Consider the following 19,627-nt stretch of genomic DNA (forward strand, 5'->3'; position numbering starts at 1 on the left):
CTTAAGTTATTTATTTGTCTAAGAAACTTGTCAATCATTCGATAAACTGTTACCTTTATCACTAAACTACCCGTCTGGTTAAGATGGCAGTTTGGTCGAATGAATGCCTCTGGTCAAAATTATCCGTCTGGTCAATGAACAAAACCGTCTAAACAGTAAAAGAAACACAGACTGGTCATCAGTTCCGGGTCTACAAAGATGTATGCAGACTCTGGTATTACCTCGCCGCAATGACGGCTAAAGTCGTGTCATTAATAAAGTCTGCACGCACCATACTTGGAACGGTTTGTATAGAATTCGTGTATGGCCAAAAATTGCAACCCTTCAATAGTTGTATGATGACAGAAAGTTCTAATTTTTGAAGAATGCCGTTCCTTATATAACTAGCTCAATGCAACGCCTATGACCGGGCCTCACTGGGGCCATTATGTGTAAAAAGGGCGTGGCCTACAATAAAACTACGTCACAAGTACGGACAGGATAAAGGTTGGTTTAATTTACATTACATTTTAAAGTCACCTGGAAATAGAATGTTTTTTCTTTCAAACATAAGAGTATAATATGCTTACGAACAATAAAACAATTTTTTTTAGTAATTGTTTGTCACGATTTATATGTTTAAAAAATATATAAAGTTGTTTGGGGGCTGACTCCGCCTACCCCTTTTGTGACGTCAATCGAGGCAGACTTTGCCTGCAATGCGTATAGTAAACACATGTGCAAAGTACATGTACGTCCAAGTCGTGAGTTGGTACATTTCAAAAAGTGTTTTTCTGCATTCAGCAGCAATACACCTGGTCGGCATTGCCGGAAAAAACAAAAAACAAAATTGTTTTGAAACTTACAAACTCACGACTTGGTCCGTACATGTACTTTGCAATTGTGTTTACTCCACGCATTACAGGCAAATTCTGCCTCGATTGACGTCACGAACAGCGCCCTCTCGGGTCGGGGTCTACTCTTAAATTTGTAAATAACATAAGAACTGATTTTTTAAAACCTTAGTTAACTGTTTATTCACATTCCACTCATCAAAACACATATATTAGTGACAAAAGCTTTATTTTGAAAAAATACCACTTCCAGGTGACTTTAAAGAAAAAGCGTGAAACCTTCCTTGTGCCCTCACTTGTTTTTATGACTACTTCTACATTCAAGACTGGGCCTCTGTCTTTATCCGTTATTCACGAGCCTCGAAGTGTGACGTCAGATGTTCAGGCTTCTACTACACTGGCGTGAGGAAGGTACTGAGGGCGCACTTTACTACTAGTGGCAGACAACCTGTGGATGCCACTTAAAGTCAAATGATTGAAGTGGTAAAGATATGGCGGTATGAATTGTAACACTTTCAAGATACAGACCGCACTCGCGTGGCGCCCTCTATTGATTTGTTCATCAAATTCCATATTCATCCTCCGTTGATTTCAGACACTTTAGTCTGAGATGGTAGAATGGCTTCTACCTGTACTATAAATGATGTGTTTCGTTTGTATATTGTAGAATACAAACGGTACAGGATACAAACGGTATCAAAAAGCCTTTATTGATTGAATATTTTTCAATCAATTAAATTGGCTACTTATGTTGTTTATTGAAGCTAAGATGACAATTTGTTGTACTTATTATGTCTGGTCCAAGCTGCCGAACGTCTTGTGACTAATATATGTTTTACTCTTGAGGGTGGGGACTTTCGGGTGTGAATTTTCCCAGTAGCAGCTCCTTTTCTATGAGCACGAACCGTCCTATAGATTCAGGATTCACTGCATATCTACTGTACCGACTATGATTAGGTTTCCCCAACGGATGTCTTGCAGGTGAGCAACCAACATGTGAATCTCCCAGCACACACAAAGACTGTACATTGTAACCTTTCAGACACGATCCGGCCTCCATCAGTCCACGTATTCTACCAGAATGCACACTCTGAATGAAGCAAAACCAGTGTACATCAATAAATATCATGTCCTTATTTTCCGCCTTACCGCACCGATGGGTGCTCGGCCTTTTGATCCGGGCAGTTGACGGCGTTTGCTTGACCGGTGACGAGCCTACTGCGGACAGCCTAGAAAAACAAGCCTGTCCGTCGATATCGAGCTCTCGGACTTAAAGCAACTGGACAATATTGGTAATTAATCAAAATAATTGTTAGCATAACAACTTGCTTGGTAACGAGCAATGGAGAGCTGTTGGAGAAACGGCTCCCTCTGAAGTAACACAGTTTTTGAGAAAGAGGTAATTTCTCATTAAAATATTAAGACTTCAGCTGAAGCCTTTTACTCAGGTATCTGAAAGCTTACAAATTATTGTGCAGCAAAGGTGTTTTTTTATTTCATTACTCTGTTGCAACTTCGAAGACCAGTTGAATCAAAACTGTCACATATTTGTTATTTTATGCATATGATGGGATACATCAAGTGCAAATACTGGTCTTTGACAATTAACAAAGGTGTCCAGTGCCTTTAAGCGAAGCCTTTTTTGTTGGTCGGTGGCCCTTGTTAAGTTTTCCCTATCTCTCTCATTCCATCCACCTCGTGTTGCTGTGATGAAGGTGGGTAACAACCTAACAACGCAAATCGGATGCTTTTCTGTAAGAAGCCAGCCCCAGGCGTGATTTAAAACACAGGCAAAAGGGCATTAGTTTGTTTGCCGCGGGTAAATCTGCTAACAGCCACAAAGGAGTTTGCTAGCGAGACATTCAGTGCATTATGAACGAGAAGAAAGGGCCCACCGTGTATATACAAACCGACTTGTTCAGTATAGTTCCTGATCAGTTTACCCGTACAGCAAAAAGGAGTGTTCAGTCCTAGGTGGTCTCCTCACACAGGACCAAGTGCCTCTTAAACTTGTTTTTCTCGACTGTCGAGAGTGGAATCAACGGGATTTGTTAACTTTTCGGATTATCTCCCAAATTCTTCCGTGTGTGGCAATAACAAGGATAACAGCAGTTAGGGTGTTTCTCTTAGCAATTTAGTCAAGAAGAGGATTTGGGGGCATGGTGGATAAAGATGTCATGGAACAAAAGGCTGGGGGAACACCGTGCCCTTTACACAACTTTCTTTTTCAAAATATGCCTTGTAATAATGCTGTTGGTTCGAAAAGCTACAGTTACTCAGAAAATTAAGTCATTTAGTTGCTTTGTATTTAATAGTCGGTTGACCCTGCTACATAACATAACCCAATGGAATTTCTCCATTAATTTGCAATTGTTCATAATGAGCATTAAAACCTCCACTCTCACTTTTCTTAACTATAATGAAGTAGACTCCAATACAACAAAAGTTCTTGATTGCAAATATGAGGTAGAGTTTGAAATATTGCGGTATAGCGTCTACCTTCTGTGTATTTCTAGTGTAAAAGGCATGCCCTTTCTTATCAAAATCGCAGATCCATTTCACCGGCGTGGTATTCTTACATTAGGGGGTCATTAAAACTTCACGATACCCGTGGCAACTCTGATAAGTGTAATGCTTCATGATGAATACAATGACGTTGACCTGCGTGATGGAATGGTGTTTGGACGGGGAAAAATTTGCTTCTGTAGTATAGAATTGCCAACCTCGAAAATATTCCTGATTGTTTGTTTTCAGAACTCCCCTATTTGAGTCGATTTCGACGGAAAAAATACTCATTGAAAAGCACTACGACAGTGAGTGGGAATTTGGATGTACAGAAAATGCGGGGATCGAGGGGGTTGTGATCCGAGTGGTTGACTGCGGGCGGGGATCGAGGGGATCGAGGGGGTTGTGATTCGAGTGGTCGACTGCGGGCGGGGAGGGGTTGTGATCCGAGTGGTTGACTGCGGGCGGGGATCGAGGGCGTTGTGATTCGAGTGGTCGACTGCGGGTGGGGAGGGGGTTGTGATCCGAGTGGTCGACTGCGGGCGGCGAGGGGGTTGTGATCCGAGTGGTCGACTGCGGGCGGGGAGGGGGTTGTGATCCGAGTGGTTGACTGCGGGCGGGGAGGGGGTTGTGATCCGATTGGTTGACTGCGGGCGGGGATCGAGGGGGTTGTGATTCGAGTGGTCGACTGCGGGCGGGGAGGGGTTGTGATTCGAGTGGTCGACTGCGGGCGGGGAGGGGGTTGTGATCCGAGTGGTTGACTGAGGGCGGGGATCGAGGGGGTTGTGATTCGAGTGGTCGACTGCGGGCGGGGAGGGGGTTGTGATCCGAGTGGTTGACTGCGGGCGGGGATCGAGGGGGTTGTGATTCGATTGGTCGACTGCGGGCGGGGAGGGGGTTGTGATGTGAGTGGTCGACTGCGGGCGGGGAGGGGGTCGTGATCCGAGTGGTTGACTGCGGGTGGGGATCGAGGGGGTTGAGATTCGAGTGGTTGACTGCGGGCGGGGAGGGGGTTGTGATTCGAGTGGTCGACTGCGGGCGGGGAGGGGGTTGTGATCCATGTGGTTGACTGCGGGCGGGTATCGAGGGGGTTGTGATCCGAGTGGTCGACTGCGGGCGGGGAGGGGGTTGTGATCTGAGTGGTCGACTGCGGGCGAGGAGGGGGTTGTGATTCGAGTGGTCGGCTGCAGGCGGGAAGGGGGTTGTGATTCGAGTGGTCGACTGCGGGCAGGGAGGGGGTTGTGATCCGAGTGGTCGACTGTGGGCGCGTTGTGATCCGAGTGGTCGACTGCGGGCGAGGAGGGGGTTGTGATCCGAGTGGTCGACTGCGGTGGAAGAAACATTAATTGAGAGGCAGCATATAGTGTTTGTTTGTTTGTTTGTTTGTTTGTTTGTTTGTTTGTTTGTTTGTTTGCTTGTTTGTTTGTCTATTTGTTTGTTTGTTTGTTTGTTTATTTGTTTGCAGTTTGAATGATCTTCCCATCAAGGGAACTCGGCAAACTCCCACAAGGGGTTATAAGGTTTAACGTCTATGATCATGAATTGCACAAGTCTAGAAATTGTGATTCAGCAACTAGTCGACAATATTTGTTTCTATTCATTGTGAAATCAGCGGTTAGCTAGGGGACTCGAACCCACAACCTGTGTGAGAGTGGGGTCAATATTTACGATCTTCTTTGTCGTAAAAAAAAAATGAATAACAAATACAGAGGAAAGAAAAATCTTATAAATAACAAAATTGAGTTTGTTATGGGAATTGCCCGGTATCAGTCACTGCAGCATGATGCCAGCATTTGAGTAGGCCTACGTGAGCTCTCTTGTGGACCTAGCCTATAAACACCGTGCACAATCGTGGGAAAGTAGAGATAAGCGCTCTTTGGGCTGATTGCAAAGTAATTATACAGTAACACAATTCTAATGGTAACTTTGATTACGATTTGGTTGGAATTCGAAAATCGCCCAGCCTTCCGCACAAAGGGTTTGCAAAAGTTGAACATGTTGTGCTTCAAAGCAGCTGATGATCTTAATTGTGTTACACCCGAGGTTTGAAGTAAAAAACAGCATAGATTTGTATTCATGCGTCAATTCAGTTTTTCGTGGCATCAGTTCAAGAGCCGGGTGAGTTTGATTCTTAACTACGAGATGTTCCCGACCCATTATCCCAAGCTAACCATAAAATCGTAAGGTCTGATCGGTGACGTTGATACATAGCATGTAAATTAATTTGTGGGCATTAGGTGTTTTCTAGTAATGCCTATGTAGGGCCATATACGCCTCTCTTAATACATGTATATGCATGAGGTACGTCACAATGCTAACCCAAAACGAGGCCATAGGCGCAGCCACTGCAAGTGGTGGCGGACGTGCGCCTATGGCCTCATTTTGGGTAAGAATTATGACGTCATGCATAAATATTAAGAGAGGCGTGTTATTAGTAAATACTAAAAAAAAAAATTACCATAAAAAGCTTTTACCAGTTCTCGCGCGTGCTATACTGAGCATGTGTGCGCACGCTCAGAGCTGAGCCGCAAAAAAAAGGACCGTTATGTCTGCTCCCGCCAGCAGCGTCTTAAAATGTCTGGCACACACCTATCAGCATGAGCGGGAGAGGCATGTACAATCATTGGCGCAATCATCACTATCTAAACGTCGAGTTAAACTATGACGAGCTGTATGAATAATGAACACCGCATACATATTATAGTATAAGTACATGTGACTACATCTATTCACAAGTTGACCTTTCCCCAAAATCACACCAAAGGTTTTGTATCGATTTAGTATTAGTGCCCATCGTTTGTTCGCGAACGAACCCAGCCTTCATCTATGACCTTGAAAGTGCCCGTAAACACCACGTTTTTGAATCGCCTTCTACTGGCCATGATGAATTTCAATTCAATAATTATTCAAACTTTTTGGAGGTGTACTAACGCATTCGAAGTTTGTCATTCATGCCATTCAATCGCGGGGCACAGATCATATAACGTGATCTGGTTGGCTACTATTGCGCAAAGAAATGGTGCCCTCTATCGTCCAGTCACGTTTAGGAATTGAGACACCAAAGTCCGAGTCTAATTTTTTTTAATTACTCGAATTGAAAACAAATGAGATACTTTTGGTTACCTTATAGTGTCGCAGAAAGCTTACCAGGGGTGGATTTCACAAAGAGTTAACACGTTATGTATATATTTTTGTACTTTTTACATGCCCTCAATCTTTATACTTGTATATTTCTGTAAATTGTAGTTTTTATTCTTGTCTATTGTTGTTATGCCTCTCTTCTATGTTTCTCCTTATACAAGGAAGACATATTTCATGTTTATTTTATCATGACAATAATGTTTAATCTTCTCTTTTATCTTATCTGGAATTAGAACTCCCAAGACTAGTCCTAAAATAGGACTATCTTTGTGAAATTGAACCCTGTTCAATCCATTGTTCTTGGAAGGTGCACATGATCCTAAAAACTACATAAACAAATTAAATTTACATCTGCTGCCACCCAGCGTTACAAAGTGTCCCTTTATAGTCTCCCTGCAATGGGCAGTTAGATTCGGCAGATATCTTAAAGGCCCTCAGTGTTAGCAATTCGCGTAATGTAGCTTTGTATCTAGGTATACACGGGACAGTCACAGGGGAACTGGACGAGAAAATGGATGCTACGTAATGCTTCTGGGGTCAACATAATGACAAATACTGAACCAAGCAATGAATCAAACCATTCCTCCATGATCAAACTATCCACTTAAATACAAAAGCGTCTAGCAGGAACCTGTCTCTCAGCTTATCACTTGGTCACCAAAACATGGAAGGAGAAATAGGGAAAGACACAAGCTCAGCCATACAGATGTTGTTGCCAGGGACATCAGGGTGCTTCCAAGTGAATGAGGGATATGATGAGGGATATACAAGAATGTGCAAATCTCAACATGATTCCGACCTCGGTCGACTAGAGAGAGCATGGAGAGAGAGAGTTATGTGTTGCCATCCAATTAAGTCATATATTAAGGCTGGTTGTGGGGATGGGGTGGTAGGGGGGCAATGTCTCACCCCTTGCCCATAATCGTCTAATAATGAAACTAATCGCTTCTCGGCTTTAACATTGTGTACAGGATCGTTCGATTGACTTTTCCCCTTCGTCGAAGAGGTTGATCAGCTTACGACGGACGTCCTCTATAAAGCATTTGTTGTTCACAGTGAACAACACTGCATAAAACCACCCTCGTGAAAAGTGAAATGCCAGAATGCGGATAAAAAAACCGCAGCTACAGAAGAAGATTTTGTGAGGATTAGAAGGAGGGAATACATGTAGTTTGCTAAGTGTTTACATTATGATGATACAATACAATGTAATCTCCTCATCATCACTGATGATGGACCTTATAAACCAAGCGAAAAAGACTACCACAGGACGTCCTAATCACCCACTAATAAACTTTGTGATGTACAGTTTGGGGAGAAAAGGGTCCCCCACTTTGGGGGTAATCGATGCTAGGGACAATAACGCCACTTAATTCCTGACAATACAACGTACCCAATTCAAAACGGGAACAGTAAATATATTGATTATGAGGTAATCGGATTTTTGGTTGATTGTGAAGAGCATTAATGACTAGAAACCAGTCAACCAATCTATACCATTCTTTCATCACACTACTGTATACACACGAAATATAATTAGAAACGTGGTACGGTGACACATGAATTAGGAGATACACTATGCCCAAACATGACACGAAACTAACCATGTTGGGAGATCCTATACTTCTATGATTAATAATGTTGTTACCGGTTGTAAAAGTCGCTTTAATTGATAGTGACGACAAATAGAGTTGACTCAACGTTAATTAGATGCCAGTTCAAATATAGGTATCGATTGTTCGAGTTTGGCGCTTAAAGCGCATTGTGTTTTTACATGAATTAAAGGCACTGGACACTACTGGTAATTACACGAAATAATTTTTAGCATAAACACTTAATTGGTACCGGGCAATGGAGAGCTGTTCAAAGCATACAACATTATGAGAAACGGCTCCCTCTGAAGTAACGTAGTTTTGTGAAAGAGGTAATTTCTCACTCAGATAATAAACTACTTCAGCTGAAGCCTTTTGTGCATCTGAATGCAACAAGGGTGTTTATTTCTTAAATTTTTCTTTTGCAACTTTGATTGAGTCCAAATTTTCACCGAACGGTTATTTTGCTCATATGTTGGGATACACTGAGTGGAAATACTGGCCTTTGACATTTACCAAAGGTGTCCAGTGCTCTTAAAAGTAACGAATAAGTTTTCCCAAGAGACATATACAACAAAAAACGTTTGAAACGAAATTCCAAAACGTACCTTTTAACAAACAACTCCAAAAATTCCATGCCTCTTTCATGATCAAGAAACCCTTTGAGCCACTGTGATGGTTTCCATTTGACATTACACAGTGCAACGCCTCGGCCATCTTTACAGGCAAATCAATCTTTGTTTTTAACCCACAATTATTGCGGGAGTTTTATCAACCTGTTTTGCGTGATGATTGATTAGCCAACCACTTGATGCTTAAAGCCAAAACCAAAGTTGCCAGTAAATATCGTTGTCTTTAGTTATCGGGAACTAAGGTCAAGTAAAAAGAAATACCAGTTGATCGTCCGGTTTTTTTTTCTAAAAAGGAGGATGATGAGGGCCTTTTTACTTTTTATTTCTTTCACTACTACTACTTACTATGTATTTAAAAGTTATTAAAAGTTTATCAAGTTTAGTGAGAAATACACAGACACTTTGTCTGCTTGAAAAATAAAATGAAAAAAAGGGAAAAATGTATAAAAGAAACTGGGCACTATTGGTAATATTACTCAAAACAATTGTTGGCATAAAACCTTACTTGGTAACGAGTAATGGAGAGCTGTTTATGGTATAAATCATTGGGAGAAACGGCTCCCTCTGAAGAAAAACGTAGTTTTCGAGAATGAAGTAATTTGCCATGCACTAACATATTTGAGTTTGATTTCAAGACCTCATAATTAGGTTTTGAGGTCCCGAAATCAAGCGTCTTAAAGCACACAACTTCGTGTGACCAAGGTGTTTTTTCTTTCATTATTATCTCGCAACTTCGACGACCAAATGAGTTCAAATTTTCACAGGTTTGATATTTTGTGCATTATGTTGAGATAGGACACCAAGTGAGAAGACTGGTCTCTGACAATTACCAAAGGTGGTCAGTGTCTTTAAGCGAAAAAGGGGGGGGGGGACGCGGCCTCAAGAGGGTTAGGGAGAGGACGATCAATTGTCACGTATGTACATTAACTTCATTTTTTTGCATCTGGTTCTTGGGTTTCCGAAAAATAAATTCTCATTTACTTCCGGTAGTTCTATATAGGGTTTCAGAGAAAACTACAGCCTTGATTTTATTTTGCTGTATGCGTTTTTATGACTTGTAAAAATCGCAGATCGAAGCTTGATCGATACTATAAGTACCAAATGCTGTATCACAATATCACAAACACTGAATCATTTGCATTTGTGACAAACAGGTCCCGAGTACTATAGGATTGTGTTGTCCCAGAACGTCTATCCATTGTGTAAATAATTCCATAATCCTTTCGGAAAATATTATCCGACACGGCAAAAACAACACCGTGATATGAGAGAGTTTTACTGGTGCGGCAAAAGCATCGTTCACACACACTCTAGGGGTAAGAAAATCCTCGGCCAATGGGGTCTCAAGTGCTTGTTTAGAGGTAGGAGCTCCCTATCCCCGACCCCCCCTCTTCAAAACCCTCACCAAAGAGGTCTAAGCCTTAAATCGAATTTTCATGACAACAGCTTCGGCAAACGGTCAACTATTTGTCAGGACCTACCTTCCCGACTGCTCAATTGTTACCTGTCCATTAACAACCACGGTGGTGTGGATGGGGTCGCATAGCGTAACAGATTAACCGCTGATCAAACATACAGGCCATTGCTTAAGCCTGGCATTATATGCCTCAGCCCTGCAATTTGGGCTGCTCTTGTGGACCTGTTGCAGTGTACTTAGGCAGACAAAAGGCGCAGAAAGCCACCAGGATTAAGCCGGTCCATCCCCCGGCCGTCCCCTGTTGGATGCCCACACAGTACTTGGTCCTTCTTTTAGGTGGGGGGGGGAACACCAAAACCCAGTCGAATAGATTGGACCCTCTGTCTTGTTATTTCTTCAAGACAATCGGTTGAACCCTCTAAGCCGCTGAGGGGAACAAGTTTTTAGGAGAGGGCTGTTTAGTTGCTGATAGGTAGATTGCATGATTGGATTTTCACCCCGGGGCTAGTACCTCTACTATATCTAATTAGCAATCGTGGGGATTACCGACAGACTAACGCTAACTTTATTCTTGGATCACAATATAGCCATCACATCAGTGTGCACCCACTTCAGAATTACATTCCAGTCTGTGATGCCAGAGTTGTGCACCAGGCGGACGCACAAACGCGTATGCGTCATGCCACATCAGGCCCCAATTTTTAGTTTGTTCCATTTGCATTTTGCTAAATAAAACTGCGAGGAGCTGATGTGATGAAATTTCCAAACAGGTTGATTGGCAGGTGTGTGTTTACTTAAAACATGAAATCGGGGTCAATTTATTTACTCATTTCAAAACCCAACGCTGTACTAACGTTGGAGTTAATCACAATCCGATCAGGCCATTCGTAACGTGAACCCTAAGTTATTGACATCCAGCACGCAATAACGAAACGTTATTCTGCGTATCTTTCACCTCTGATAACGTTAGGTTTCGGTTTAGAGTTAACGACGTAATATCGTATTACGCCGGGAATCGACAAATAATGAGGCGTCACTAAAGAGCGTCACTCCTATCAACATAAGTGATTGATTGATTACTCCCAATTCACGATATGGACTTGTAAAAGGGGAATCAGAATCTCTTATCGGCTGAGAAAACGAACCCCAAAATTAAAAGTTAATTTGTGGCGTGCCGTGGCCGATAAGAGAACCGGACTCTAGCTCTGGTGTTTCCGATCAGTGGAGTGTGGGTTCAAGTCCCGGTTGTGGCACTGGAGTCATTGAGCAAGATGATTTACCATAATTGACTGATGGGACAGGTTCAGTGTACTACATCTTGGTAGTGCGGGTTAAGAACCGACGGTTTGACCCCGGTGTTTCTGGTTCCTTGTTTACAGGGTTTCATCAGACTTGCGAGCTACAGGTTGAATTATGGGACAGAGTGGTCTAGTTCAACGTAATCAAGCTCTGGTGTTGTCAGCAGCAGAGTGTGGGTTCGAATCCCGGTAAACACAACAACAAAGGTCAAGTTTAGGCATTACTGAAATCACTGTTCAGTGGTACTTCAGTAGTGGTAGTACTATACTTTTAAAAGATGAACAAATAATTATCTGTTGAAAACTAGTTATGAACCAAGAGGACCTATGATATAAATGGAAATCTCAAAGGCTCAACATTTGAGAGGGTTGCCTCATTATGAAACCATACAGAATGCCATATTATGGAACATGCGGGTGAACATTCCGGTATAAACTATATTAAGTATCCCCTGTCGAAACCATCCTATTTTGCAACATGTTCTTTTCCTGTAGCTATGATCTTCCATTAAGAAAAGCCGCCACCGGGCACAGTGCTAAAGTAAGATTTAAAGGCAGGGAAGCCTCAGACGTGTAATAAAGCTCAACAGTCTGATCATGTCCACTGAACTATCATCAACATCGGGAGGATACCTTCGCTAATTGAGTTGAGTTTCCGCAATCCATGCTTCCTGACTTGAAGACAGGATAGGAGGAGAGCGATGGAGAGGGAGCCCTGAATGGGAGGACCGGAGCACCACCGATGCCCCCGGGGCATCCACGGCACAAGAGAGATGGGTGAATATGCTAAGGGTGTTTATTCGCTATGCTGTTTACCCAGTCACCAAGAATTTAAGTGGAAATCTACTAAGTCTTTCGGTGGGAAGAAAAGGCTTAGAAGTGGCCCATTGATGGGCTTTGTAGCGGGATTAGGTTCACTGCAAAGGCATCGCTACTCCGGAGAATGTCCGCTGACTCTCTAGGCAGACGCTTAGACAAACAACAGTCAAGCCGGACAATACGACCACAAGAAAACTGGGAAATTGGAACATTTTAAGAACTCTTTACCGCTGTTGTTCACCTGTCGATGTGCGCGGTAAATGGTAATACCCGTAAATGGTTATGCGAATTAAGAGGCAGGGCTCTTCTTCAGGTAACACTTAAGACGCAATTCAGAGAGACACGAAAAGCACAATGAGTGTAATGAACACCGCACAAAGGAAAAGGCCAATTATCCAGGATTCACCGTTATTTATCATACACTGCCTGGCAGCCTGTTGGGCTAATTAAACTAATGTGAGTACATTGCTCCCAACTCGTTCCCCTAATGAGTGTAGTGCTGCTTACCGTTGGCCCTCAGCAAATCTTCCGATATCAACAATAATACTTCAATATTTGAGTAGATTCTCCTTGCATTCGATTCAGAGTCAAAGGAACGTTCTTGGTAAAGACATTATTGTCAATAAGCAATTATTTTAGCAAACCTTAGAACAAAGGGAATATTTGTTATTTAGCCTGTCTATGCAATTGTGCATTTCTTTCATTCATTCTGGTTGTAAAGCCATGGACCCAATCCATATAGTGCCCCAGTTACACCCAGTAGGATTTGAACCAGGGTCCCAGAGGTGAAATGCAAGGCAAGATACCATTACGCCAACCTGACCGCCCTGGCAACCCAATGTGCCCACTTGGCTGTCGGTGCAGCATATTCCACAGGAGTTCGGGATGTCTAAAGAATGCTTAAAACCTAATGAACAGGAGTAAGAATAGCATGAGACCCATTACTTCAAAGAGCTGCGCACAAAAGTAGCTAAGCACAACAAATGTATGCTTACCAGATTAAGGTTACCAGCCAAACTACCACTGGTGTCGTGTGTACAATTTGTGACTTGTATCCTACTTTGTAATTTGTATCCTACTCAGGCATGCGTGCTAAGCAGAAAATTGTTAAGCGTATGTTTCTGCTTATGCATGAATTCGGGCACTGGAGAGCTGCTTAAAGCAGACAATAATGCTGCTTATGCATTCAATCGGGTCACAAATGTGACATGGTAGTTTGGCTGGTAACATTATTCTGGTAAGCATAACTTTGTTATGCTTAGCATCTTTTTGTGCATAAGCAGCTCTATAAAATTGGACCCAGTTAAGGAGATGTTTTCTCTTTTTAACTTGCAGTGTTCCTCTGACATGTTATGAGTACCGTTTTTTCATCTTGATACCTCCCCCAGATCAACCTATTTACACAGTATCAGTATATATACACACTATCCTGCCACTGAAGAAGCGGATGTTTTCCACCATGTATTTGTCAACAGTGGGTCCATAGACAGATGTACAAGCTTCGCATGTGCTTCTTACATTGTATTGTATCCTTTAATGCGGTTACATAAGCCACATCTTGCTCTGTTTGTCATAGGGATATGACGTTCAGCCAATATATGTAATTTACCCCCACAGGCTTGAGACGTGGATGAAAAGAAAAACAACTTTCTATTCGGTTGGTCTGTTTCATCATTGCATTGTTCGATGGTGTCAAAAAGCTTTTGATATAAGAAGGTATGATCCATTGGTTATTACTTACAACCCGCTCCCCCCATCCAAACTCAAACAGTGCACATCCCATTATCTCACAAAAGCATCTCTACGAAATTGTGTAGCCCTCTACCGGCCTCTTTGGGATATCGTCTCTTTGTATCGTTTTCAGTCTGCCTACCAGACTGACTATTTTTTTTTTTTAAAGATGTTTGGCTCTAAAGTAAAATCTTTTTATTTTCGGCAATATATACGTTGTTCACAAACACACAATTGATATATTTTTGAGCTGAGGACTGACTGAATACTTTTATGAAGATTTTTTGTTTGTTTTATGTATAGACAAAGCTTTTAAATTACGGCAACATGGTGGAAGACGGTTAGTGTATCCTGTAAGAGGCTTTGTTCACAAGCACACGATTAATATTTTTCAGCCAAGGACTGTCTGCCAACCAGACTGGCGTCTGCCTATGACTGGCTATTTTTATGAAAACAAATTGTTTTTAAATTTTTTGTCAAAGACTAGTCTTCTCACTTGGTGTATCTCAACATATGCATAAAATAACAAACCTGTGAACATTTGAGCTCAATTGGTCGTCGAAGTTAGATGGTTGATTTCGAGACCTCATCAAATCAAATTCGTGGAAAATTACTTCTTTCTCGAAAACTACGTCACTTTGGAGGTAGCTGTTTCTCACAATGTTTTAAACCATCAACCTCTCCCCATTACTCGTTACCAAGTGAGGTTTTATGCTAATAACTATTTTGAGTAATTATCAATAGTGTCCACCGCCTTTAAGGAAAAGTTTCTTATAAATGGCAGCACTGAGGATGATTAGCTAATGTATCCTGCGGTAAGATACGTTGTTCATAGACACACAATTAATATTGTAATTCCAATCACGGCAACTCACACCGTGATATGCATGCAACTCATGTTGAAGCTACAGAGCATTGTTATTGACAGCTATACACAGCTACACAGTAGCCAAAGCTAACGAATCACTTGAACGACACAGCCTGTCAGTCATCTATAATCCGATCAATAAACTCACAATCATGTTTGAGCTTCCAGACTACGTATAGAGAGCCCAAGGAACACATCAAGAATACACAAACTCAACGCAAAGAGAATCCCAACCCATTAAGAAAGAGTCTTGTTTAAGTTGTGATATTTACAAATGGTTATGACGTATGGCCATAGGCACTTCAGATATTGGAGTAATGGTAACTCAACGAGCTTCAAGGCATTTGCTCAAAAGGACGGGGATAGATTTCATTGCCAGAGGACCTGAGTGTCATACATTTAAGCTTGTTTATTGGTTATGAGCCGTTTTCAACATTGTTACGGTCTGTGGAGGGAGGGGTGAGGTGAGAATAAGTAATCATTGTTAAAAGAACATTGTTATAAATGTTGAAAGAAAAATATTGATAAATACTGTTTTGGAGAGATCCTCAAAGGGCAAAAGGTATAGTCTCTGTAGATCTGAACAATTTTGAAAACTATGGATGGTCCTCAGTGATGTTTAGCTACAGCAAAACAACTATTTCAACAACAACAACAACAACTTCAACAACAAACAACAACAACATCACACAAACAACAACAACAACAAAACACAAACAACAAAGACAACACAGACAACAACACCACCACAAACAAATTAAACCATAACAAAAAAACAAATTAAACCATAAAAAGAATGAAATTTGTATAATTTGTTTTTGTACTGACACGAATTCAACACTATATTTTTCTTCGACATTTTAGGCTCAAAGGTTTCTCAATATTATTACCAGTTGTACAGGTTTTTTTTTAAAGCTGTCATGAGATAAAATCTTATAGGCGATAATCTCCTGACGTGGCTGTGTGCAATTAATTTTGAAAAATAGTTGACAAATTGCAGTATTTTTAGAACTGTCTAACCCCAGGCTATACTGACGCACACCAAAAGTTACACAATATCCATTCTGTTTACAGTGCATCCCATTACGAGCATATTTCATAATATCTTAATAACGAGCACCTAATGTGGCCTGTCTAACAGAAGCATTATCAACTGTTGCAAAAACACTTTTTTTTTTTTTTTTTCGTTGGTCGGGATGTGTTAACTCAAAATTCAGCAAAGCTGTTATAATAACAACAAGGCCAATCAAGTCTTCAAAAACATTACACTAATTAAAACACCCGTTTAGTACATGCAATTAGTACCTAAACGAAGATTATTTCTGGCAACGTGGTAAGTGATATAATACAACGTGGCCATCATATCACCAGCATAGCCTCAGGCAACCCAAACACATATTGGACGATTTCTTTAATTAGAAAGCTGGAACTCAAAAAGCTTTGCCATAAAGTACAGCCGACGAAAAAAAAAACAATATCACCATGAGCCCAATTAGCAAAGCCGGGTTTTTCCTCTTCCTCCAATGTCTGTTGATTTTTAATTATTCCGGCCGGTGGCACACGGATAAGGCGAAGATGACAATTTACTTTAGTGGGACGATCCGGGATAAATGACAATGGAGACCTGTTAAGTCGGTTGACACTCTCTCATCCCAGACGGCGTAGGGTCAATCAAAGTAAGGGCAGGCTGTTTTAAATAATGGTGTAGACTAAATGATGGGAACCTGTAGTGTGAGATGATGACTTGAATCAACAGTTACAACCACGTATGGAGGATTCATTAAATGCATCCCCACTATCGGCTTAAAGGACAGCTCTGCTGAGTCTTGGAAACATTTTTTTTAGTCCTCATTTCCCCATAAAGATGGGAACAGGAAACCAAGTACATTACGATTCAAATGGGACTCAAAAAGGCTTTTTAATCTGTGGACAGTAATTGATACTTGCGTTCTCATCCTCTTTATATAGGAATCCTTACCTATAGTGTATGTTTTTTTCAACTGTACAATTTAGACTAGTTGAAGAGGAATACCAATTCCTACCTTCAGCCCCTTGGTTATTTCTATGTTAACCTTGCCTTCCCTTGCCAAGAGTTTTAGCCATGTTTTGGGCGAACACAGGTTCACATGTTTGCTCATGCCTTACATGGTATATCGATGGTGCAGTGGAAAACATCCCTTGCATCATTGTTCGCTTAAAATGATTCAGTAGTTGTGAAGAGTAAAACAACTAAGTTACATGAGACCAAAAGTCGAAGTTTGAAAACAAGGAAAACACAAGGGATATTTTCTTCACCATTTTCTCGTAACTCCGATGACGATTAAGCTTAAACTTTAAATTTATTTGATTATGTTGGGTGACACAAAGTGCGGACTTTGGCCTCTGGCAATTACCAATGTTGGTCGTGTGATTTAATTAAACCAAGGAGTTATACATAAATAAAAAGTCAAACATCCCCCAGTCGAACGGAACCACACCATAGAGCCTTTATCTCTCACAGAGACGAAGACGATTCTTAAACCGATGATCACTGCATGATATAACGAAATCTTAAGACAGTTAATACTCAGAGCTTCGCAAGCAGCCTTTCAACAAAGATGGTACAATCTTCCCTAACTTTTACTAGTTTAACTTGATTTTAATCACTTTAAACAGAAATGGCAATTGAAAGGTGTGCACAGAAAGTGCACAACGCGAGCCCATATCACCGTACGCCAACCTGTGTCTGAAAAGTGGAACACAATATTCCCATTACTTTGAATCCAGCATGGTTTTTGGTCAAAGGGAAAGAGTATGACTGAGACTAAAGTGGGAAGAATATTAATATTCATTTCAGTGTAATTATAATGGAGTTATTCGACCTGAATATCAATTTGAGTAACGTGTTTTGACTGGAGAGACTTCTTGAACACATAAAATAACAGAAACAGTGTCACAGGAATGTCATGCAATAATTTTATATATAGTTTAATTCAAAAGCAGCTTTGCCACTCAATTATATTATATGTATATACAATGGTACAATTTCAGCATTTACAATAATGTTCAATTTTAAATAATAATAATAATAATAAGGTCAATATTCCTAATCAGCTACTCTCTATAATTAAGATTGTCAGGAGCAATTCTTCACGTACGACTTATAAACAATTCACAAGATGGTACATCACAAAGGCAAAGAAATAAAAACACAGTTTCGTCACAAAAAACACCCCCAAGTAACTGTAACGCTTGGTCACATTGCCAAAGATGCAACAACTTCGGCAACCCGTGACCCATGCAGATGTTTTGGTATAATTAATATAATTGGTTAAGGGCAAAATTTAAAAATGTATTTAAAAACAGACCAAGGAAAACTCTATGCACGGATTAAGCATTTTCAATAAATCTGTCACATTTTTTTTTCGAAAAAGGAAAACAGACGCAAACGAATAGCTCCACATTTTGTAGTTCCCATGCTTTAAACTTTGTTTGAAATAATTCTTCGGAATTGTTGTTATTCGTCCAAAAAGGCGACTATGGTTTCAAAATCTGAGTCAAGGAAACCTTGATCGAATCTCATCAATCCAATATAACACTCGTACTCAAACATTGTATTTTTGTACAAAATGTGTAGGAATGTAAAATGGCAAAATCTGTATTTACATTAATCAAATTATACATTAAAGAAGTAATACTTTATATATCAGCGAATTAAAGAACTATCACAAAATATTGCGGGCACGTTTCTCATGCAGATGATAACAGTAAATGTGAATTATTGTGCATAATAATAGTCTCATAATTTGAAAAAGGTTACACAATTATACTGTAATATCATATCACTGATAAAGCATGCATCTACTGGCTGGTCTGTAACATCAGTAAGAATGGTACATCTCGGATGAAATAAGCAGTGTGAAAACTGCTGAAAATGGTATGTGAGCCCGGCTCCCCCTATCAAATACAAGACCGGAGCTTCTCAGATGTTTAAATTCAATAGATGTTATTCAAACTCTGAATCACCAGAAATACAAAGCTACTCTCTTCAGTGTCACACTGAAATTCAAGTCGACTGAATCTAGGGACAAAGTCATGTGCAGTTGTCACCAGTTTCAATCGATTAGAGTGAACTTATATAAAACTTAAAGACAGTATGTTTGGACAGAATGTGAACTATTTCTGTCTATCTTTGATGACTGCACTACTTCTTTCAAGTTAATTTGAAGACTCAATATAATGAAGATATAATGGCCCAAAACGGTCACTATTGACACACACACACACACATATTGGTGGTTTGTGATTTGGTAAAGATGTAAGATTACAAAGACAATTCGACCCTACACATTATTTAGCAGTTTTTGTGAAAATCTTTATCAAAATGCACGACCTACTACATGGAGAATACTTATTTTGCTTATATGTAGTGAAGAGATGTACATAGTTGGCTCGAAACTTATAAATCACGAAGACACTCGAAAAGGCACGGAGAGTAGTTATGTTTTCTTCCACATCATCCCCAAAGATAGAAGGCTTTGCCCAATAATGCACGAAGGCACATGACCAGGCACGTGATATCTTGTCCTAAACCAGTTACTAAACGGTGGACAAAGGTAAAACAAAATCTGCTTATATTTAGAGAAGAGATGTACATCATCTAACAGGTGGTTTGGAACATTAGCTTTTACTGCCCAATAATGCACGAAGGCACTTGATAGGGCACGTGACATGTTATCCAATAACCATTTTAAGAAGTTCATTATTTGAAACGAGCCTTGTGCATTTTATCATCAATGTCATTATCACAGA

The 19,627-nt window shown here is 40.7% G+C and overlaps 1 protein-coding gene across 1 annotated transcript; it reads right to left on the bottom strand.

Moving 5' to 3' along the window:
- Positions 1 to 3,638: 3,638 nt before the first annotated feature.
- Positions 3,639 to 12,175, bottom strand: LOC117299369 (extensin-like). The gene is made up of 2 exons (XM_033782906.1): positions 12,052 to 12,175; positions 3,639 to 4,663 (listed from the first exon to the last, which is right to left on the bottom strand). Exons 1-2 carry the CDS (start codon positions 12,173 to 12,175, stop codon positions 3,639 to 3,641), a joined length of 1,149 nt encoding a protein of 382 aa, XP_033638797.1.
- Between the last annotated feature and the right edge of the window lie 7,452 nt (positions 12,176 to 19,627).

The sequence above is a fragment of the Asterias rubens genome, chromosome 1 (genome assembly GCF_902459465.1).
Source record: "Asterias rubens chromosome 1, eAstRub1.3, whole genome shotgun sequence".
Taxonomy (NCBI): Eukaryota; Metazoa; Echinodermata; class Asteroidea; order Forcipulatida; family Asteriidae; genus Asterias; species Asterias rubens.

Excerpts from the sequence above, each read along its gene's own strand:
- LOC117299369 (XM_033782906.1), bottom strand. The coding sequence starts at position 12,175 with ATGCCCCGGGGGCATCGGTGGTGCTCCGGTCCTCCCATTCAGGGCTCC. Across the intron at positions 4,664-12,051 it reads ACTCAACTCAATTAGCGAAG|TCGACCACTCGGATCACAAC; the intron begins GTATCCTCCCGA and ends CTTCCACCGCAG.